The 17,085-nt window shown below is 38.6% G+C and overlaps 1 protein-coding gene across 16 annotated transcripts in view; it reads right to left on the reverse strand.

Moving 5' to 3' along the window:
* The window catches only part of Cobl (cordon-bleu WH2 repeat protein), a 276,860-nt gene that overhangs the window by 76,123 nt on the left and 183,652 nt on the right, over positions 1-17,085 (reverse strand). For 13 of the 16 annotated variants that reach the window (XR_007341762.1, XM_048786625.1, XM_048786627.1 and 10 more), the window contains 2 exons: positions 13,143-13,320; positions 9,552-9,722 (listed from right to left, as the gene is read on the reverse strand). Coding sequence is in view for 15 of the 16 variants with exons in the window: in XM_048786625.1 (XP_048642582.1) it covers positions 9,552-9,722; positions 13,143-13,320 (349 nt within the window). In the remaining variant the exon portion in view is untranslated. The remainder of the gene's footprint in view (positions 1-9,551; positions 9,723-13,142; positions 13,321-17,085) is intronic. The other 3 variants (XM_048786632.1, XM_048786635.1, XM_048786634.1) reach the window with 1 other exon arrangement.

The following is a 17,085-nucleotide window of genomic DNA, read 5'->3' on the forward strand; positions in this document are numbered from 1 at the left end:
ATATATATAAAGTAATGATACATAATAAAAACTTTGAACCATATTTGAAAAATCATGATGTCCATGCCTCATTTCTGAGAAAAACTTAAACTTACATGAACCTAGAAATAAATTCTTGTAACTCTTGATATTAAAAAAAAGGTTTTATGCCTAACTTGACTTTATGCTGCAAGTAAAAGCTTCAAGAGACACAGACATCATTTTTGTCAACTTAAAAGCTCGATTAACTTATGAAAATAAAAAAAAATTGTTCTCACTTTAAACAATTTTACTGCTTTGAAGCATTTCTGTTTATGTTTGTTATTCCTTTGCAGTGGCATGCTAGTAAATAGTAACTAGCCACCTAGAAAAATGTGTATAAATAGAAGTATTAGTCTCACTGATGTAAAAGACGGGAATCACAAAATTTACAACTAATAAGAAAACACGGAATTATGTATAACCAACTGATTCTAATAGAATGCTTTCATTATATCTTGTGAAATTTTTTATATATAGCCAATCTGTTATTACTATTGACAAATAAGTGTATCTTCAACATGAATGCAGATCAATAAATTAAGTTTATGTTAAGGAGTAGGATGAACAGGAGATATATGTTGGAACTTTCCTCATTTGTCAACCACATGAAGACTTTGTAGAATCCATAATGGTTTTTGAAAAATGGAAGAACAATTCTTCAATTTTTTTTTTGCTATTCATACTGCATAGGCTACAGATATGACATCATTGTAATATAGTCATCTACATTATTAACATTTCCCAATCTCTTTTTTATAGCCAGACAATTAACAAAACAATCAAGCCTTGATTTGTAACTTTTTCCAGTTTCTTACTCCATGGTTGATTTCCTGCTATAGATGTCAGTCACTAAATGTAGTAATATTATACTTTATAACAGTAGCACATGGTTACTACAGCCCTTAGTATTTTCACTGACATGGAATATTGAATTGTATACATTCAAATATGTGAATAATGTGAAAAATAGAAATAGTAAAATAATTTGAAAGTGATGAGGTTTTACTATTTGCTACCATTGTTTTTAATATTATTTATTTAATTATAAGCTCATATGATGTCCTTTTAAATAATGGTCCTGTTTAGAAACTGGGTTGCAAAATTCCTAAAGTTTTAACAGTCTGCTTTTATGAACTGGCATAGTGCAGGTCTATTCCATGAATTGTCACTAAATTCTTTAATTCTTTCTCACGTTAGGGACATATTACCTTATAAATAAAGGGACAATGAGAAAAAAATAAATTTCTTTAAAAAAAGTTATACACAGATTCATTGTAGTTTTCTTTTTGTAATAGATGGTTGCAATATCTTTATTTTGTTTATTCATTTTTATGTGGTGCTGAGGATCAAACCCAGTGCCTCACATGTGCAAGACAAGCACTCTGCCACTGAGCCTCAACCCCAGCCCCATCATTGTAGTTTTCATTGCTTCCCTTCTAAGTAGCATCCAATCTTCAGTCAATACTAGGTGACTCTGATGATTTTGATGGCCCCAAAGTAACAGGCTACAAACTTAGTTCCTCTTTTTTCTAATGTCCTTCTAAGTAGGGAATGACTGCTCCCATGGTTAACAATTTCCTGACATTTTATAAAAAGGGCCACTTGCTCATGGTCTGCTTCTTGCTTCTCTGGATGGTCGCCTTTTCCCATGGCATCAGGAGCAGTTGCATGGCTGGCTCTCTTGCCATGAGCAGTGAAGTGGCAAATAAACACTAGACAGGACCAAGAGTCCTTCCCTGGACTTGCTCTGATCTCCACACACCTTTATAGCTTCAAGCCCACTTTTCAAGAGAAACAGTCCCACAGTGTTGTGTTTATGTCACAAGCTTTAGAATTAATTGGTTTTTGTTTGTTTGTTTCGGTTTGTTTTTTACTGGTAGTAGAGATTTAACCCAGGGGTACTTTACCACTGAGCCACATCCCCACCTTTTTTAATTTTTATTTTGAGACAGTGTCTCACTAAGTGCTGAAGTTGTTGAGGCTGGCCTTGAACTTGGTGATCATCTTGTTTCAGCTTTCCTAGCTGCTAGGATTACAGGTGTGCAGCCTGTACTCAGCAACTGTTTTGTTTTGAAACAGGAAAAGTATTTAGTTTGGGCTCAAATTTTAGAATAAGATCTTAGATGACTTTAGAAGACTGGACCAAGTTTAAGAATGTTTGCCAAATCCCTGCTCTATCTTCTCCCATTTTATGCTCTCGGATAAGGAAACCCATGGCTGTTCACTGAGCCAGTCATCCTTACTGAGCATCTGGTCCTAGAGTACAGAGTTTATTTAGACACTGTGCCAGTGAACTACCTAAGTGTGGCCTAAAGTTTTCTAGTTCTTAGATCCTCTGCTGGATCACTTGCCTAAAAGGTGAATTATTGTTATTATTTTAATTTTGCACTAATTGAACTAAAATCATCATTTTCTAATTAAAAAATGGCAGCTCTTTTCTCCTATCTTATTACCATATTTTAGAATTTCTTTAAAGGTCTTTAGACTGGGACACCTGTTTGCAAATTTAAAATCAATCATTCAGAAAAAGCACGATGGTTGGCTGTGTCAGTGCTGATCATAGGAGAAAATGACCTATCTCTTCTCTATGCTCTCACAATCCTTTGTCAATTTCCCAATAAATGTCCACCCAAAGAAAGATTTATTTGCTCAAGCCTGGTATAGGAAAATATGTAAGAAAATGACAGTCATTGGATAGTTCAATTTTTTAAATTTAAAGCAAATCAAGATCTGCAATTTGAGCTCCATATGCATTGATTTTTAAATCCCCAGGGTCCTCTGATTGGCATAAGTGATTGACAATTTGTTAATAGCCTAATTATAAACAGAACTGTAAATCGTGTAAACAAACAATTCAATGCAGTTAATGGGATAGGTTGCATTATTGTGATTCACAATGAATGTTCGTCTGAAATCAAATGTCAGCAGAAAGCAAGTTGATTAGAAAATAATGGGGCAAGATCCAAATGCACATAATTCTATTGGTTTTGACATGCATAGAAGGCACTTAAGTATACGGTTAGATATCTATAAGTTTAGTATGAAAGCTTATTAATAAGAAGCAAAAAAATTAAAGACTAGAGAGCAGAGAGCCATTACTGCATTGTTCTTACAATTATGCTGAAAAACTTCACATGCAGTTCTGAAGCCCATCAAGGATGATCTTCATGCCACAAGACTGAGAGGTTAAATAGCTTAATCATCTTCTTTTACATGTGCAAAATGTAAAAAGGGTTTACCAACTCAATCTACAGGTTGTCTTGACCAGGAAGAAGCAGACAGCATGGACCATGCAAAAGGAACCTCAATGCTACATAAACCAAGGCACAGATCCAGGTCTTGATTTTTAGGCACACACAACTTCACACTTGCCCTAAATTAGCTTTAAAAAAGCCAAAGAATTCTACAATAAACTTACTTTTGAAGACATAAAATTATGCTTGTAACAGAAGAAAGTAATTTTAAGTGAGATTCAGGGTTCTGAAGTCTCCTAAGCTGAACATGGAACTTCACCAACACTATTTTGTTACCTTTTTATTACTAAGATTATCAAAAACCCAGACCTTTAGTCTCTATTTACTAATTAAGCATATAGTTAGTAGTTTTCCCCATCTATGACCTGCAGTAGATTCCTGAAAACACAGATGGTATTAAACTCTATAAATAGTATGACTCATTCTTACCCCTGAGCTTAGCATCCTCAGCCTGTGATACGTTTTCTTATTAAGAATTTTTACCTTTACACTTAAAATTATGAAGCATATCTGAATTGCCACATATTTACTCTTGCACTTTGGGGACATTACTAAGTAAAATAAGGGTGACTTGAACACAAGAACTGCAATACCCTGACTACTAAATTACTATTGATCCATTATTGTAGCATATACAGTGGGTATTACAGTGTGGACAGGCTTGGTTAATTCATTTATGTCCTGGGGCGGATGGAGCTGGATGGTGAGAGATTTTATCACACTCCTTAGAGTAATGCATGATTTAAAATGCATGAATCGTTTATTTCTGGAATCTTTCATTTAATATTTTCCAACTCTGGTTGACTGGGTAAATGAAACTATGGAAGATGAAACAGATTAAGTGGTGATGGTGGGGAATCATTGTATCTTAACACTAGGAGAATTTTTCTATAGTTTTTCTGGTCTGTAAAAGCAAAAAATGAGAAATGTGGGTTGAAGTCAGGCATGCACTGAAAGTGTCCCTCAAGAAGAACATTCCCCAGTGATTTTTGATACTTAGATGCTTGACTGTACTGTCCTTGAGCCCAGCTATCCACCTGCTCTTCACTGTTGGTATACCATCCCTTCTCTGTACCTACTCATGGCAAGTCTTATGATCTCCAGACTAAACCAAACTGAAGTTCTCATCTAGTTTGGTGGACACTGCTAGCTATGATCACAGCATACCTTTCCTACACTTCCCAATTAACGCTGATCCAGAGTTGACCAGCAATATCCATACCTGAGGGAGAACTGACCCCATCCCCACCTGTCAAGATGGACCTGGCTTATCTACAATGCCTCCATTCTTGCCAGGAATTGGGTCAGTGGATGGCCCAGTTTTGGTCAATGAGACATGGGAGAAACCTTTCAGTAAAGTTTCTAGGAATGATTTCCTTCTTACTATGAAATGATTAGAAGAGACAGTCTCTGGAAATTGTGGTATCTGGATATGACACAGAACAGTCACAGATTCCCTTCTTCCAGCTTGAAGAGGAAGCTAACCTCAAAGATAATATGGAGAGAAAGAAAGAACATAGATCCTTGCTGACCAATTTAGGCTTCAGATTCAACTCATACTGAAGTCTTCCATACTCTGGGATTGCATATGGTAAGATATTCCTTCATTGTTGAAATAGGTTTGGGGGGCTGGGGATGTGGCTAAGCAGTAGCATGCTCGCCTGGCATGCGTGCAGCCCAGGTTCGATCCTCAGCACCACATACAAAGATGTTGTGTCCACAAAAACTAAAAATAAAAAAAAAAAGAAAAGAAAAGAAATAGGTTTGGGATGGGTTTCTTTTATAATAAAATTTCCCCAGAATAAATTGCCCCAATCCTTGAAGGCTTAAAACAAGCAAATATCATCTCATGGGTCCTGTAGGTCTGGATGCTAGGAACAGCTTAGCTAGGGCCTCTGACCCATGTCTCCCACAAGGCTGCAATGAAGGCATCCACCAGGGCTGTGGTCTCCCTGAAGGCTCTGCTGGGGAGTGATCTGCTTGCATCCTGATTTGAATGACTGTTGGCAGGACTCCATCCAAAGGGTCAGTAGATTGAGGGTCTCAGTTCCTCATTGGCCTTTGACCAGAGTCTCTCTCTCAGTTCCTTGCCATGTAGGACTCCAGAAAACAGACCCAACATGATATCTGACTTTCATCAGAGTAAGCAAATAAGAGGGGGTGCCCAAGATAGAAGCCACTGTCTGTCTCTCTTCTCATTATTCTGGAAGTGGCAAGTGACTTCCTAGTACTCTACCACATTGGATTCCTTAGACATGAGTCACTAAGGCCAGTGTTCAAGGGGAGAGGGTTGCACTACAGGGTGAACATGGGAGGTGCCCACATACAACCAAAGAATTAGGAACCAACTGAAGAAGAAAGAAGCCAAGTTTGGTATGTCGAATTCCACTGAACTCTTCACTCTTTCTCAATGTAACTGTAACAAGTCTTTTGTAATGTTGAGAATATTGAGGGAATCCTATAGATAGACCTAAAATCCTGGTACTGGATGCCTTTTAGCCTAGCACACATCTTCTCAGTTTAATGATGTAGAATGGAATAGTATTTGATACTTAAGATTCACATAACGAGACATATTCTGTAACATTTCTTTATTGAATATATACCATGTGTCAGGCACCAATCTGAATCACAGATACAAATAGGAATGAATCTTAAAGCCTCCAAGTAACTAAACTCATGGAAGAGGCATCTAACAGGTGCAATACAGAATGATAAGTAAATGATAAATGTCTAGAGGATGATAAGAGAAATTCAGAGTGGGGAAAATTGGCAGGTTTTGCCAAAGATGATTTCCTGAGATGGCAGCACTGTGTGCACAGAGTCTGCTTAACTGTGGCTGGAGCATATATTCAGGCTGGGTCTGTCTAGGGTAGGCTGGAGAACAGGCTATGGACAGGTGGTCTCTTACAGCCAAACACATATTAGTGCATGACTATTCTGTCTCTTCTATAACTCCTGAATACAAACAATACATTTGTTCAAAAAGTTCCCGACATATGGGAACTGAACACAATCTTCTCCATTTTACCTTGGTTTCAGGTAAGTGTTGGTCAAGTACTGATAATGATTTAAGCACTGAAATGGAAATGAGGGGTTTGTCCTCAGCTGAGTTCTTAAGAAGGCTTGCAGAAGGCTGTTCCCAGGAGGAATGGCAGGCAGTGGCCAGCAAACACCTCAGGACTGGGACTGGGTCAAGATCCCAGATGTCAGGGAGGGGATGAAGGTACATCTGGAACAGAGCAGGAGACGCAAAATGCAGGGTGGATGGAGTTCTGAGGACTGACTTCATGTCTCCCATCACCTTCTAACACCTGTGTACAAATCTGTTCTCCACTAGTTCTTTGCATCTTTTCATTGTATGAAGGTCAGCTGTGCTTATTGGTTTCAAGAAAGTGTATTTTCTTATTTTATTAACCTAAGTGATGTATTCCATTTGTATAGGTCAGAATGGATGCACGAAAGCTATAGGTGTTCCCTGGGAGTTCTAGCATAGTGTAAGAAAAGTTCAGGTGACAAATGGGGCAAGACTCAGGGTCTGAGATCCTATAAAGAGAAATCCCACTGAATCACTTACAGTGGGACTCACATGAGACCTTTTACGTGGGATTCCTGCTGGATTGTCCAGCCTTCATGGTACTTCAGGGGAAGGTCCCACTAGGAACATGGAATCTCTTTATTAGGAACACAGTCTTAAAATTGAATTTGAGAGGTGGTATGGAAGAGCTTGTAGCTGGTATAAACATTTTTCTATATAGCACTTGGACACAGCCAAAAATACTTGTCTAATTGGGACATGGGATGCAAATGACATGAACACAATTCACACTCGATTGTTTATGTCAGGCACCTATGCCTCTGTCAAGAAAGATGAAAGGAGTACAAAGATCTCAGCACCATGGAAAATAAATAAATAAATAAACAAACAACACAGAGGGTTCATTTTCCTGAACTATTCTTAAGTCCTGAATCAAAGAAGGCAAGTTGCATACTGCCTGGCTGGGCAGGCCATCCCAGTTTTTATTCTGTAAACAATGGGCAGGCCAGTTCCACTAATTAGGTAAGAAAAAAGCTCCAGGTTGGATGTATGGAATTCTAATTCACAGCAGCCAGGACACAGGGGCAGGGGGAAGAAGGAGAAACTTTGATTGAACCCCAGCTACCCCCAAGCTATTGGACTGGGTTCAGAGTAGGACATTGCCCTCTAAAACCTCAGGGGTCATCTCCTCTCTAGATCTCTTGTTCTTCTTCACTCTATTATGAGCATCTCCATGGGCATTAGAGGAAGGAGGAGGGGATATGTGAATTGTGACAAGGAGGGCAAAGGAAGTCCCACGTGACATGTACCCAGCCAGGGAAATAAACTCAGGCAGAGAGTTGTCAGTGGGCATAAGTGGGGAAATGGGGTCCCCAGACAAGAATAAAGAGAAACTGGTCTTTCACCTGCTGCTTAGTTCCACTCTCCACTCAGACCTCTTGGAAAATCTGATGGCAGGTAGAAAATGCCTTCACAACACCACAGATGCCGGAGAAAGCTTCCCCAAATAGAGGGAGTCTGGGGAGAAAGCTGGCACTTGTGAATCCACATGAAGTAAGATGTGAGAAAGTGTTCTAGGTCTTATGCTGGGCTGCTCCATCCCAAACAGACCAAAAGATATGGATCCTGTGGCTAACTCTCGATTACCAGTGGCTATAATAAGCTCTACTCTTTTCATTCAGCAACTGCTCTCTCACTTGTCCCCAAGGAGGAGATGCTATGGGTGAGGATAGCAGCCACCAGGGTGGCCACTGAAAGCATGTGGCCTTGGTGTAGATGGCTTAAAACACTACTCTCTTCAAAGATTAAATAATTCTGGAGTCAGCTATACCACAGCTGTCATCTTTTTGACTGGTATGTCTAATTAATCCTTAATTGTTGAATACCTTACAACAATTCATTTCCATTCAAAAGCATCTCCAATGTCAAGATGATCAAAAGTATCTGAAGGATGTAAAATAAGTATTTGTGGAGAAAGATAAAATAAATCAGGATTATTTTGCCTCGAGAAAGTAATAAGTAAGCCAACAATTATCTTCTCTACCCAGAAGCCAGCAGGCAGCTAGAGCTATTCATCATTTCCAAAGAAGACAGAAAAAGATAAGATAGTCCAATGGCAGAGAGGTATGAACTTTCTCACCATGGGGTTGTACAAACTTACATGGGCATCAATCAGCTGGTCACAGGGCTATGGCCATGTGATGTCACACTTTTTGGAAAATGCAGTCCAGGTGCTGGCTTTATTTTTATTTTTTTTAAGGGTAGGAATTAGTTTTATTTGATAATTACTTATCAGGACTTGCATCAGGGTAAATTTACACAACCAGACAACTTAATTCTTAAATTCTTCAGTGGTGGATCTTTCATGTTTAGGTACATAAGTATATATAAAAGTATAATACACTTGCCCCAGTTGGAATGTTCTACATTTATTGTAATTCACCACCATGAACAGTGTACAGAATCTATACTCTCCAGGTGCTGGCTTTAAAAAGAAGTGACACCACATGGCTGAGACATACTGAAGGAGGACAAGCATAGGCCTGACATGCATGTGATGCCATCTGAATATATATATATTTCATTGTATAAAACTATTACCCACCAGGAGGCAGAAGGCCGTATATAGTACTTATTAAAGTTCAAAAGAAATCCCAAGAAACTAAGAAAACTCCCATCTCAGGGTGTGCTAGGATGTAGAAGCAAAATAGAACTATTATTTTGGCTTTTGCTGGACTCACACAGTTTCCCCTTCTGGTCCCTCAGTTTCTTTTCCTTCAGAAAAGCAGAATGCTGGGCTGCTGGCCATGAAGTTCAAGGCTGACTTATAAACTAATCCTCCCAGCTCTTGGGTACAATATTATTGTGTGCACTCACGGTGAGCCTTCTAACAAAATCCCAAACAATTCTTCCTCTACAGACTTTCTGAGGTTACTTCTATTGTGAGGAATATTAGCTCCCTGCTGACTGTTTCCACCCACAAAGCATAACTTAAGTCTAACCACAGATATAAAAACTGACTGGTAAAATCCTTGCTATGGGCATCTTCATGGCATTTGGAGAGCATTCTCTGTGAAGTCAGACACATTGCATTGAGCATTTAGAGGAAAAGTTGGGAAAGAAAGGCACAGACATTCAAAGGCAAGAATGGAAAGTCTGGAAATCCATCCACAAAACCAGTAGTGATGAGAGAGATTAACACTCAACACACAGTTTGAATGGAGACAAGAGGCACATACGTTTGGGTCTCAGTTCTGAGGCCTCGGAACCAGCACCTTCCCCGGGCAAGCTGAGAGGCTCCGCTACATCTGTATCAGGAGGAGGATATGGCGGGGGCGGGGGAAGCACTAGCTGAGGTGGGCCTCGAGCAGTACCTCTGGGAGGCTTTTGTGGTACCTGCCGTCCAACACCTATGTGGAATCAATGGGAGTGACTTCAGAAGTTAAGCCAAAAGAGTACCTATCTTCCATCGGAGGGCACCATATCCAACCATCCAAATGCCAAATCCAGCCACACCCAACACCATATCCAACCTCATTCTACACCAAATACAATCATACCTAATACCAAATCCAGTCATATCAACACCAAATCCAGCCATACCCAATACCAAATTCACCCACACCCAACGGCAAAATTAATCATACCCAACACCATATCCAACCTCACTCTACACTAAACATAACCTCATTCTGCACCAAATCCAGCCATACCCAATACTAAATTCAGCCTCATTCTGCATCAAACAGCCACACCCAACACCAGATACAACTTTGTATTTTTTTAAACCAAATCCAAACTTGCCTATCACCAAATCCAATCTCAGCTGATACCAGATCCCATCACACTTGTATGTATGTATTGTCCTACAGCCAGGCCAATTTGTAAATATCTGCCTGGTTGCAATTTATTTCTGGGAGGCTAATGACATAAATACTGGGCCTGAAACTATTCTTAAAAGCCCCCTAAACAATACTGTCAGATTAAAATAAACTCCTGTTCTTCACATTAGTCTTTTTCAGGTTCTCAGATCTGTTCTTTAGCTAATTTTTGCTACTTTTCCATATCCACTGAACAATATAATAATAGATAAAGCACTAATTTAAATATTCTTTTCAGCCTATTATACTGTCAGCCTCTTTCATTGTTTGGGGTAATGGTTTCCAGAGTTTGTTTTGAAGAGGGTTCTGAGTTGTGGACAGTTGGGTGAGTGTGGTGAGTCCAGTTCCATTTCATCAGTGAAACCCTCATGTATCTTGTTTATATGTTGGGGATGCATTTATAATTTTATGTGAAAATCGCATGCTAATGAAATTTTTGGAAGCTAATGTAAAAAATGACATGAATTACCAGTGTTAGGTCACATTCACTATCATTTTTTTAATAAACACTTTATTCAAGCTTTGGAGTTCTGGGTCTTTGAATAATACATATTCAACGCTTTATGTCCTTTACCAGATTATTAATAAAAATACTAAGAAACAGCATTTTTTCATTGAGATGTATTCATTTATTCCTTGTTTTGAATACAGTTTCTCTAGATGTGGTAAAATATTAATTTCCCCATATAAAGCAACATTTTTTTCCTTAAAGTGAAAATGAGCCCAATTCAGTCTGGGTGGTACTGTTTATCTGGCCCTAGCAGTGTCATTAAAAGGGCAAAACAAAAAGGAAGGATGCTTTCCATTCCAATAAAGTTGAACTAAGATCCAAATCCAGCTACTGGTAATACTGTTTAGTACAAGTTCTAAAATAAAATTTTCTTTATATCTACATGTCTGTATAGAAAGAGTCACTTGATGTGGATAGGGGTTACTTGTTTTCCTTCAACCTAAGGTTTGGTTACATCTTCTGTATGGTATACATTTAATGAATGGGGACTTCTGATGGGGATGGAAGTCTGCCATGCCATTGCTTCCAAGGCCTTTTCCATCATCTCCTGTCCTAAAAAACATTCCAGATTATTTCCAATTATTGTCAGCAAGAGAGAAGTTTTTGGCCTTCTAAGTCATCACAAATGATACTTTATGGACCAGAAAGACAGACTTGTAGCAAATCACGATTATTTGTTACTTTCCTCTTGTAATGTTTCTGAGGAAACTGTGCAATTTTCAATTTTAGAACTCCTGCCTCTCATCTCCTCAGGCATCTGTAGGCATCAGTTGGCCCATCAGATGGGCAGGTTCTCCAAGCCCATCAGACACAAATACTTCTTCCTTCTTGGCTGACTCGGGGTCGGGGGTCCTTTCCTAGCTTTAAATGGGCTGCTTGGCGAGGAGTTTGTTTGGTATGACTCGACCACATCTGCATGGCCACATAAAGTGGTTGCTTCTGAGAATTTCAACAAGGATATCTCTAAATCTGAGGGGGGGGGTTGTCTCCCTTTCCAAAGAGAAGGGAGGGAGATTTTCTCATCATAAAACAGGAGAAAACCGGTTTTATTTTAATGGTCCAATGATAATACTGTCTTTAAATCTGACAGTATTTTCCCCTATGAAAGAGGATGAACTGACATGAAATACAGGTCATTTCTCCTTATGATAATTGATTCTCAGGCTGTGAAATGCTAGGGCATTAAGTGAGGTATTGATTAAAGGGGGGAAATGCTGAACAACCTAGTAGAACTTATCAAAGTTTTCAGACCTTGACAACAAACACTTGTCCTCAGGTGTATTTTCCCTTCTGGAACCACATATACTGGGCCACAGGTAAAAAGCAGGGCCATGGGACAGTATTAAAGGAACCAGGAGTGGCTGTCTGCTGGCTTCAGAGGGGGCTCTGATGTGCTTTCCATCACTGGGGTCTCAGGCTCAGGAGTGGGTGATTCCTATGCTGCTCTGTTCCAAATCCTTCTCTGAAAGAGCTGTTTCTGTTTCTAATTGATGAAATAGTTAACACTGAAGGACTTTAAAATAAGATTGATTATCCCTGACTCACAGGCCTATAGACCTCCATCATTCAGCATCTATCTACCTCACCCACACCATAAGATGTAGAGATATAATCATGTCATAATACCTGGTCAAAGCATACCAGAGTCTTTGCTAAATATATAAAAGTTATATAAATGCAGTCTAACTTCAAACAGGAATGTCAGAAAACTAACGAGGTAACTCATTTATAGGCTGGGTATCCCTAAAATGCTCACAACCAGACACATTCTGGGTTTCAAATATTTTTTTTAATTTTAGAACATCTGCATATACATAATGAGATATCTTGGGGATGGAACCTAAGCCTAAATATGAAATTAATTTATGCATCATCTACACCCTACATACACACCTGAAGGTAATTATACAGTATTTTTAATAATTTTGTGTGTGAAATAGTTTCATGGTATAGAATTTTCCACTTGTGCATCATGTTGACACTCAAAAAGTTTCAAACTTTGGAGCATTTTGGATTTTCATATTAGAGATGTGTACCCTATATAAACTACATGGGGCCTAAGCTGTCTTTCAAGTGCCAAATATCTTTCAAAACAACCTACAAGGATGTCATCTTAAGAGCTTATCTTTTTTCCACCAGAAAGACACATATCACACAGTCACACTCATTCATGCTCCACTTGTCACCTTCTCCCAGATTATGCAGCCACTCTCCATCCTTCCCATTATCCCACTCCTCAATGCCTGTAATGTCCATGAAAATAAGATATTAAGTGAACACACAACTACTTATTTCCAGACTTTCTTTCTTTAGCATAAATATTTTCTGGGTTAATACTATTATGGATGAGTCCACTGTGAGAGTTAAGAGCAGTGCTAGCATTCCACACACAGCAGGCATTCCAGAGGTATGCAGACAGCAAGCCCAGTCTCACTCACCCACTGTGCTCTTCCTGTTCTCCTCCTTGTCCTCCCTGCGGTTGGGGACCAGGGGACTTGGTGGAGGTGGCTGTGGCGGGGGACTTGGTGATGGTGGCTGTGGTGGAGGTGGAAGTGGAGGTGGAGCTGGTGCCCGCCGCTTCTTCTTCTGCAAATCAACCTGTGAGCCCAGAGACATCTGAGAAACAGAAAGAGGAGAGACAGGGTTAGGGGAATTTTTGTATGGGAGTGATGTGTTTGTGGGACACAGGACCTATGGAAACAGATAATTGTGGCATGGGTGTCATAAGGAAGGCTGTCAGATTGCCATCCTCATTCTGGGTCCTCTCAGGCAGGTGGTGGAGGCAGTGGTGTGAGGCCTGCCATATTCTCTAAGCAAGGCCCTGAGGTGACACAGTGATGTTCATGGTCACTCACAAGTTCCCCCAAGCACAGGTAACTCATATTTTCTAGGGATCCAGGTAAGTAATTCTGGAGCCTGAGAATCTTTCTCATGGCATAAATGAGAAAATGATCCCTACCCCTTAATTAAATGCAAGAGTACTCTTTTTCCCAGGAATAAGGGGGACTACCATTATTTGTGTCCACACATTAGACGAGATGGGAGTAGTTCATGCTTCCTGTGCCCTGTCTTGCATGTATTTCCCTGCTTCTGCAAGCTCATACTCCAGAGTAGCCAGGACTGACATGGTTCACAAGCTGCCAACTCCTGGATCTAGAACTAAGGTTCTGTTAAATGGGACATTAGATCAGAATAAAAGACATCAATCTCCCATATAAAGCAGAAATCCAGCTCCTACTTAAAGACTCTAACAATGAAAAATTCACAGCTTCTAAAGGCAGCTTGTCAGTATTAGGTAGGTCTAAATGTTGAAAGTGAAATCTGTTTTGTTTCATCTGTAAAATTAAATACTATAGAACAAAATTGACCAATATTTTTTGTTCTATTGTGCACAAGAATAAATATGTAACAACTAATCTCTCTATTATGTGAAATTAAAATGCACCAATAAAAAATTGAATATATTGATTCTAGTTCTTTTGTTTCTAAAGGACTCCATAATTCTCTGCTCTTAATTACAGCCAAAGTTCATTCACTTTCTTTCAATAATTAAAATTCACTTAAAGAGTACTGAGTTGTATGCAGAGCAGTGAAATGAAAATGACAATTTCACTTGTTCTTGCCCTCAAACTGTTCTCAGTCAAGTTTTGTAGCACTCATCCAAGCATTCCCTGACCTTTCAAGGGTCCATTACAGGGATGGCACTGGCCCACACCACCATTCTTTAGTACCTTGGTTTTGATCAGGTGCTCTGGTTTATTAACTCTTGTTTGCACCACGTATGTGAGAACTGAGCATTCAGCTCACAACCCAAGGAACACAATTTCCTTTTCTGGACTAGACGTGGTACTACATCCTTTAAAATTTTATCAGTACTACACTATTGCAAAAAACATATATGTAAACAAAAGGAAGAAAATAATCATGTGATTGACTTTATTAATCAATATAAACTACTAATGATTAACATATTTTTTAGTCTTTATCTTTTCTTTTAAAACTAATGTTTTCTCTCTTTCCTTCTACCACAACATTTTATAATCATCTCCCATATCTTTAAAGTTTTTCCTTCTACCACAACATATTATAATCATCTCCCATATCTTTAAAGTTCTACAAAATATTTTGCATAAAGCAAAAATAACATAAAATCAAAAACTCCTACAAAGCTCAAAGTCAAAATCAGTGATTACTTGTCTACCACCTTTGCAATGGCAAGAACCACTTCAAACACATTTTTCTTTTGGCATTTACTGCTTTTTTCTAAATAATTAGTTCACTGTGCTACTCCTTGATTTTTGCACATTAGATGTTGGCTTTCTACTCCTGAAAATGGGGATTTATTCTTTGAGACATGCACACACACATACCCACATGGACACATATGCACACATTTTTTTTCCATCTTTTCCAAAATTATAGCATGAGATGTAAATTACTTTTCACTAGTCATATAGTAGTCTACCCTTATTTGCAGTTTCATTTTCCACAGTTTTTCCATTACCTTCAGTCACCTGCAGATAAAACTATTAAAGAGAAAAAAAGTGACAATTTTTAAATTGGGCAGGGTTCCAAGTAACCACCTCCTGTCCTGCTCCATCTCACATAAGATTAATTATCCCTTTATCCATTGTATCCACACTATATATGCTACCTGTTGGTCATTTAATAGCCATTTAGGTTGTCAGATCAACTGTCACAGTATCATAGTCCTTGTGTTCAAGGATTCCATATTTCACTTAATGGTTCCAAAATGTAAGGGTAGTAATGCTGGCAGTTTTATTATAGTATATTATTATAATTGTATTTTATTGTTGTTAATCTTGTACTATGCCTAATTAATAAATTAAACTTTATCATCAGTATGTACATATGTGTGTACTGCAAAAAAAAAAAATAGTATATGTAGGGTTTGGTACTTTCTAGGCTCCCAAATATCTTCTGGGGATCTTCAAAAGTTATCTCCCATGGATAAGGGAGGATAGCTGATAATAGATATTATAATAACATAAAATAAAATTTTTTCAGCAGAAATTTTTCTACTTGAGATGTATAATGTATAGGATGATTACACTTTCTTTCCAGAATAAATCTGCTTTTTCCTGAATTTAATTTTTTTTTAAATTTCCTGGAAATTTACATTTTTCTACTCAGTTCCAGCCCCTGCCTCCATTATGGACAAGATGCACATAAGTAATATTTTTGAGACCTTGAGAATATAAAAGTGATTTTATCCTATTATACTGAGTAGTCCATACAGATGCCTACAGGAACCTTGAATGGAAAGAACAGTCTCTACAAAGGCTGAAAACAGTCATTACTCTGTTGTCTCCTAAATTGTACTGTGCAGTCAAGACACCCCACACCATGCTGGTGCTCAATCTTTCACAAGTGATCTGCATTCCTCCTGTAGGCTTGGAAGACCCACTCTTTAATCCTTTATGCCCTGACATTTGGTGACAGCATGCTCCAGGGTGGATTTCTTTTGGTCCACTCTCTGGGGCAAGGGCTCACCCCTGCAGGCTGTGTACCTGAAGAATTTTCTAGTGTTCTTCCTTTTTACTTCTTTCTTCCCTTTGTTCCCCTCCCCTCCTGAGGATTTTAATGAGTTGAACACTGAAGATTCTAACTCCTGCCTATTTTTCCCTTTTCTTGGAAACTTCTTTTACTTTATTGTCCAACTCTTATGAATTTTCAAGTTTCTTTTACTATATTATGGTTTCCAAGATCTCCTTCTTCTTATGTGTTTTAGAAACAGTATCATGGTCTCCTTTTCTGGGTGTACTATCTTCTCTTTTCTCTCTGACACTATCATTTAAATATTTTTTTATTATTTTTTTTTATTTTTTTTATTGGTTGTTCAAAACATTACAAAGCTCATGATATATCATCTTTCATACATTTGACTCAATTGGGTTATGAACTCCCATTTTTACCTCAAATACAAATTGCAGAATCACATCGGTTACACATTCACATTTTTACATAATGGCATATTAGTGACTGTTGTATTCTGCTACCTTTCCTTTCCCCTACTATCCCCCCTCCCCTTCCCTCCCATCATCCCTCTCTACTTCATCTGCTGTTGTTCAATTCTCTCCCTTGTTCCCCACCCCCTTTCCCCTCACATCCTCTTCTATGTAATTTTGTGTAACATTGAGGGTCTCCTACCATTTCCATATGCTTTCCCTTCTCTCTCTCCCTTTCTCTCCCCCAACTCGTCTTTGTTTAATGTTAATCTTTTCCTCATGCTCTTCCTCCCTGTTCTGTTCTTAGTTGCTCTCTTTATATCAAAGAAGACATTTGGCATTTGTTTTTTAAGGATTGGCTAGCTTCGCTTAGCATAATCTGCTCTAATGCCATCCATTTCCCTGCAAATTC

The sequence above is a fragment of the Marmota marmota genome, unplaced genomic scaffold (genome assembly GCF_001458135.2).
Source record: "Marmota marmota marmota unplaced genomic scaffold, marMar, whole genome shotgun sequence".
NCBI lineage: Eukaryota > Metazoa > Chordata > Mammalia > Rodentia > Sciuridae > Marmota > Marmota marmota.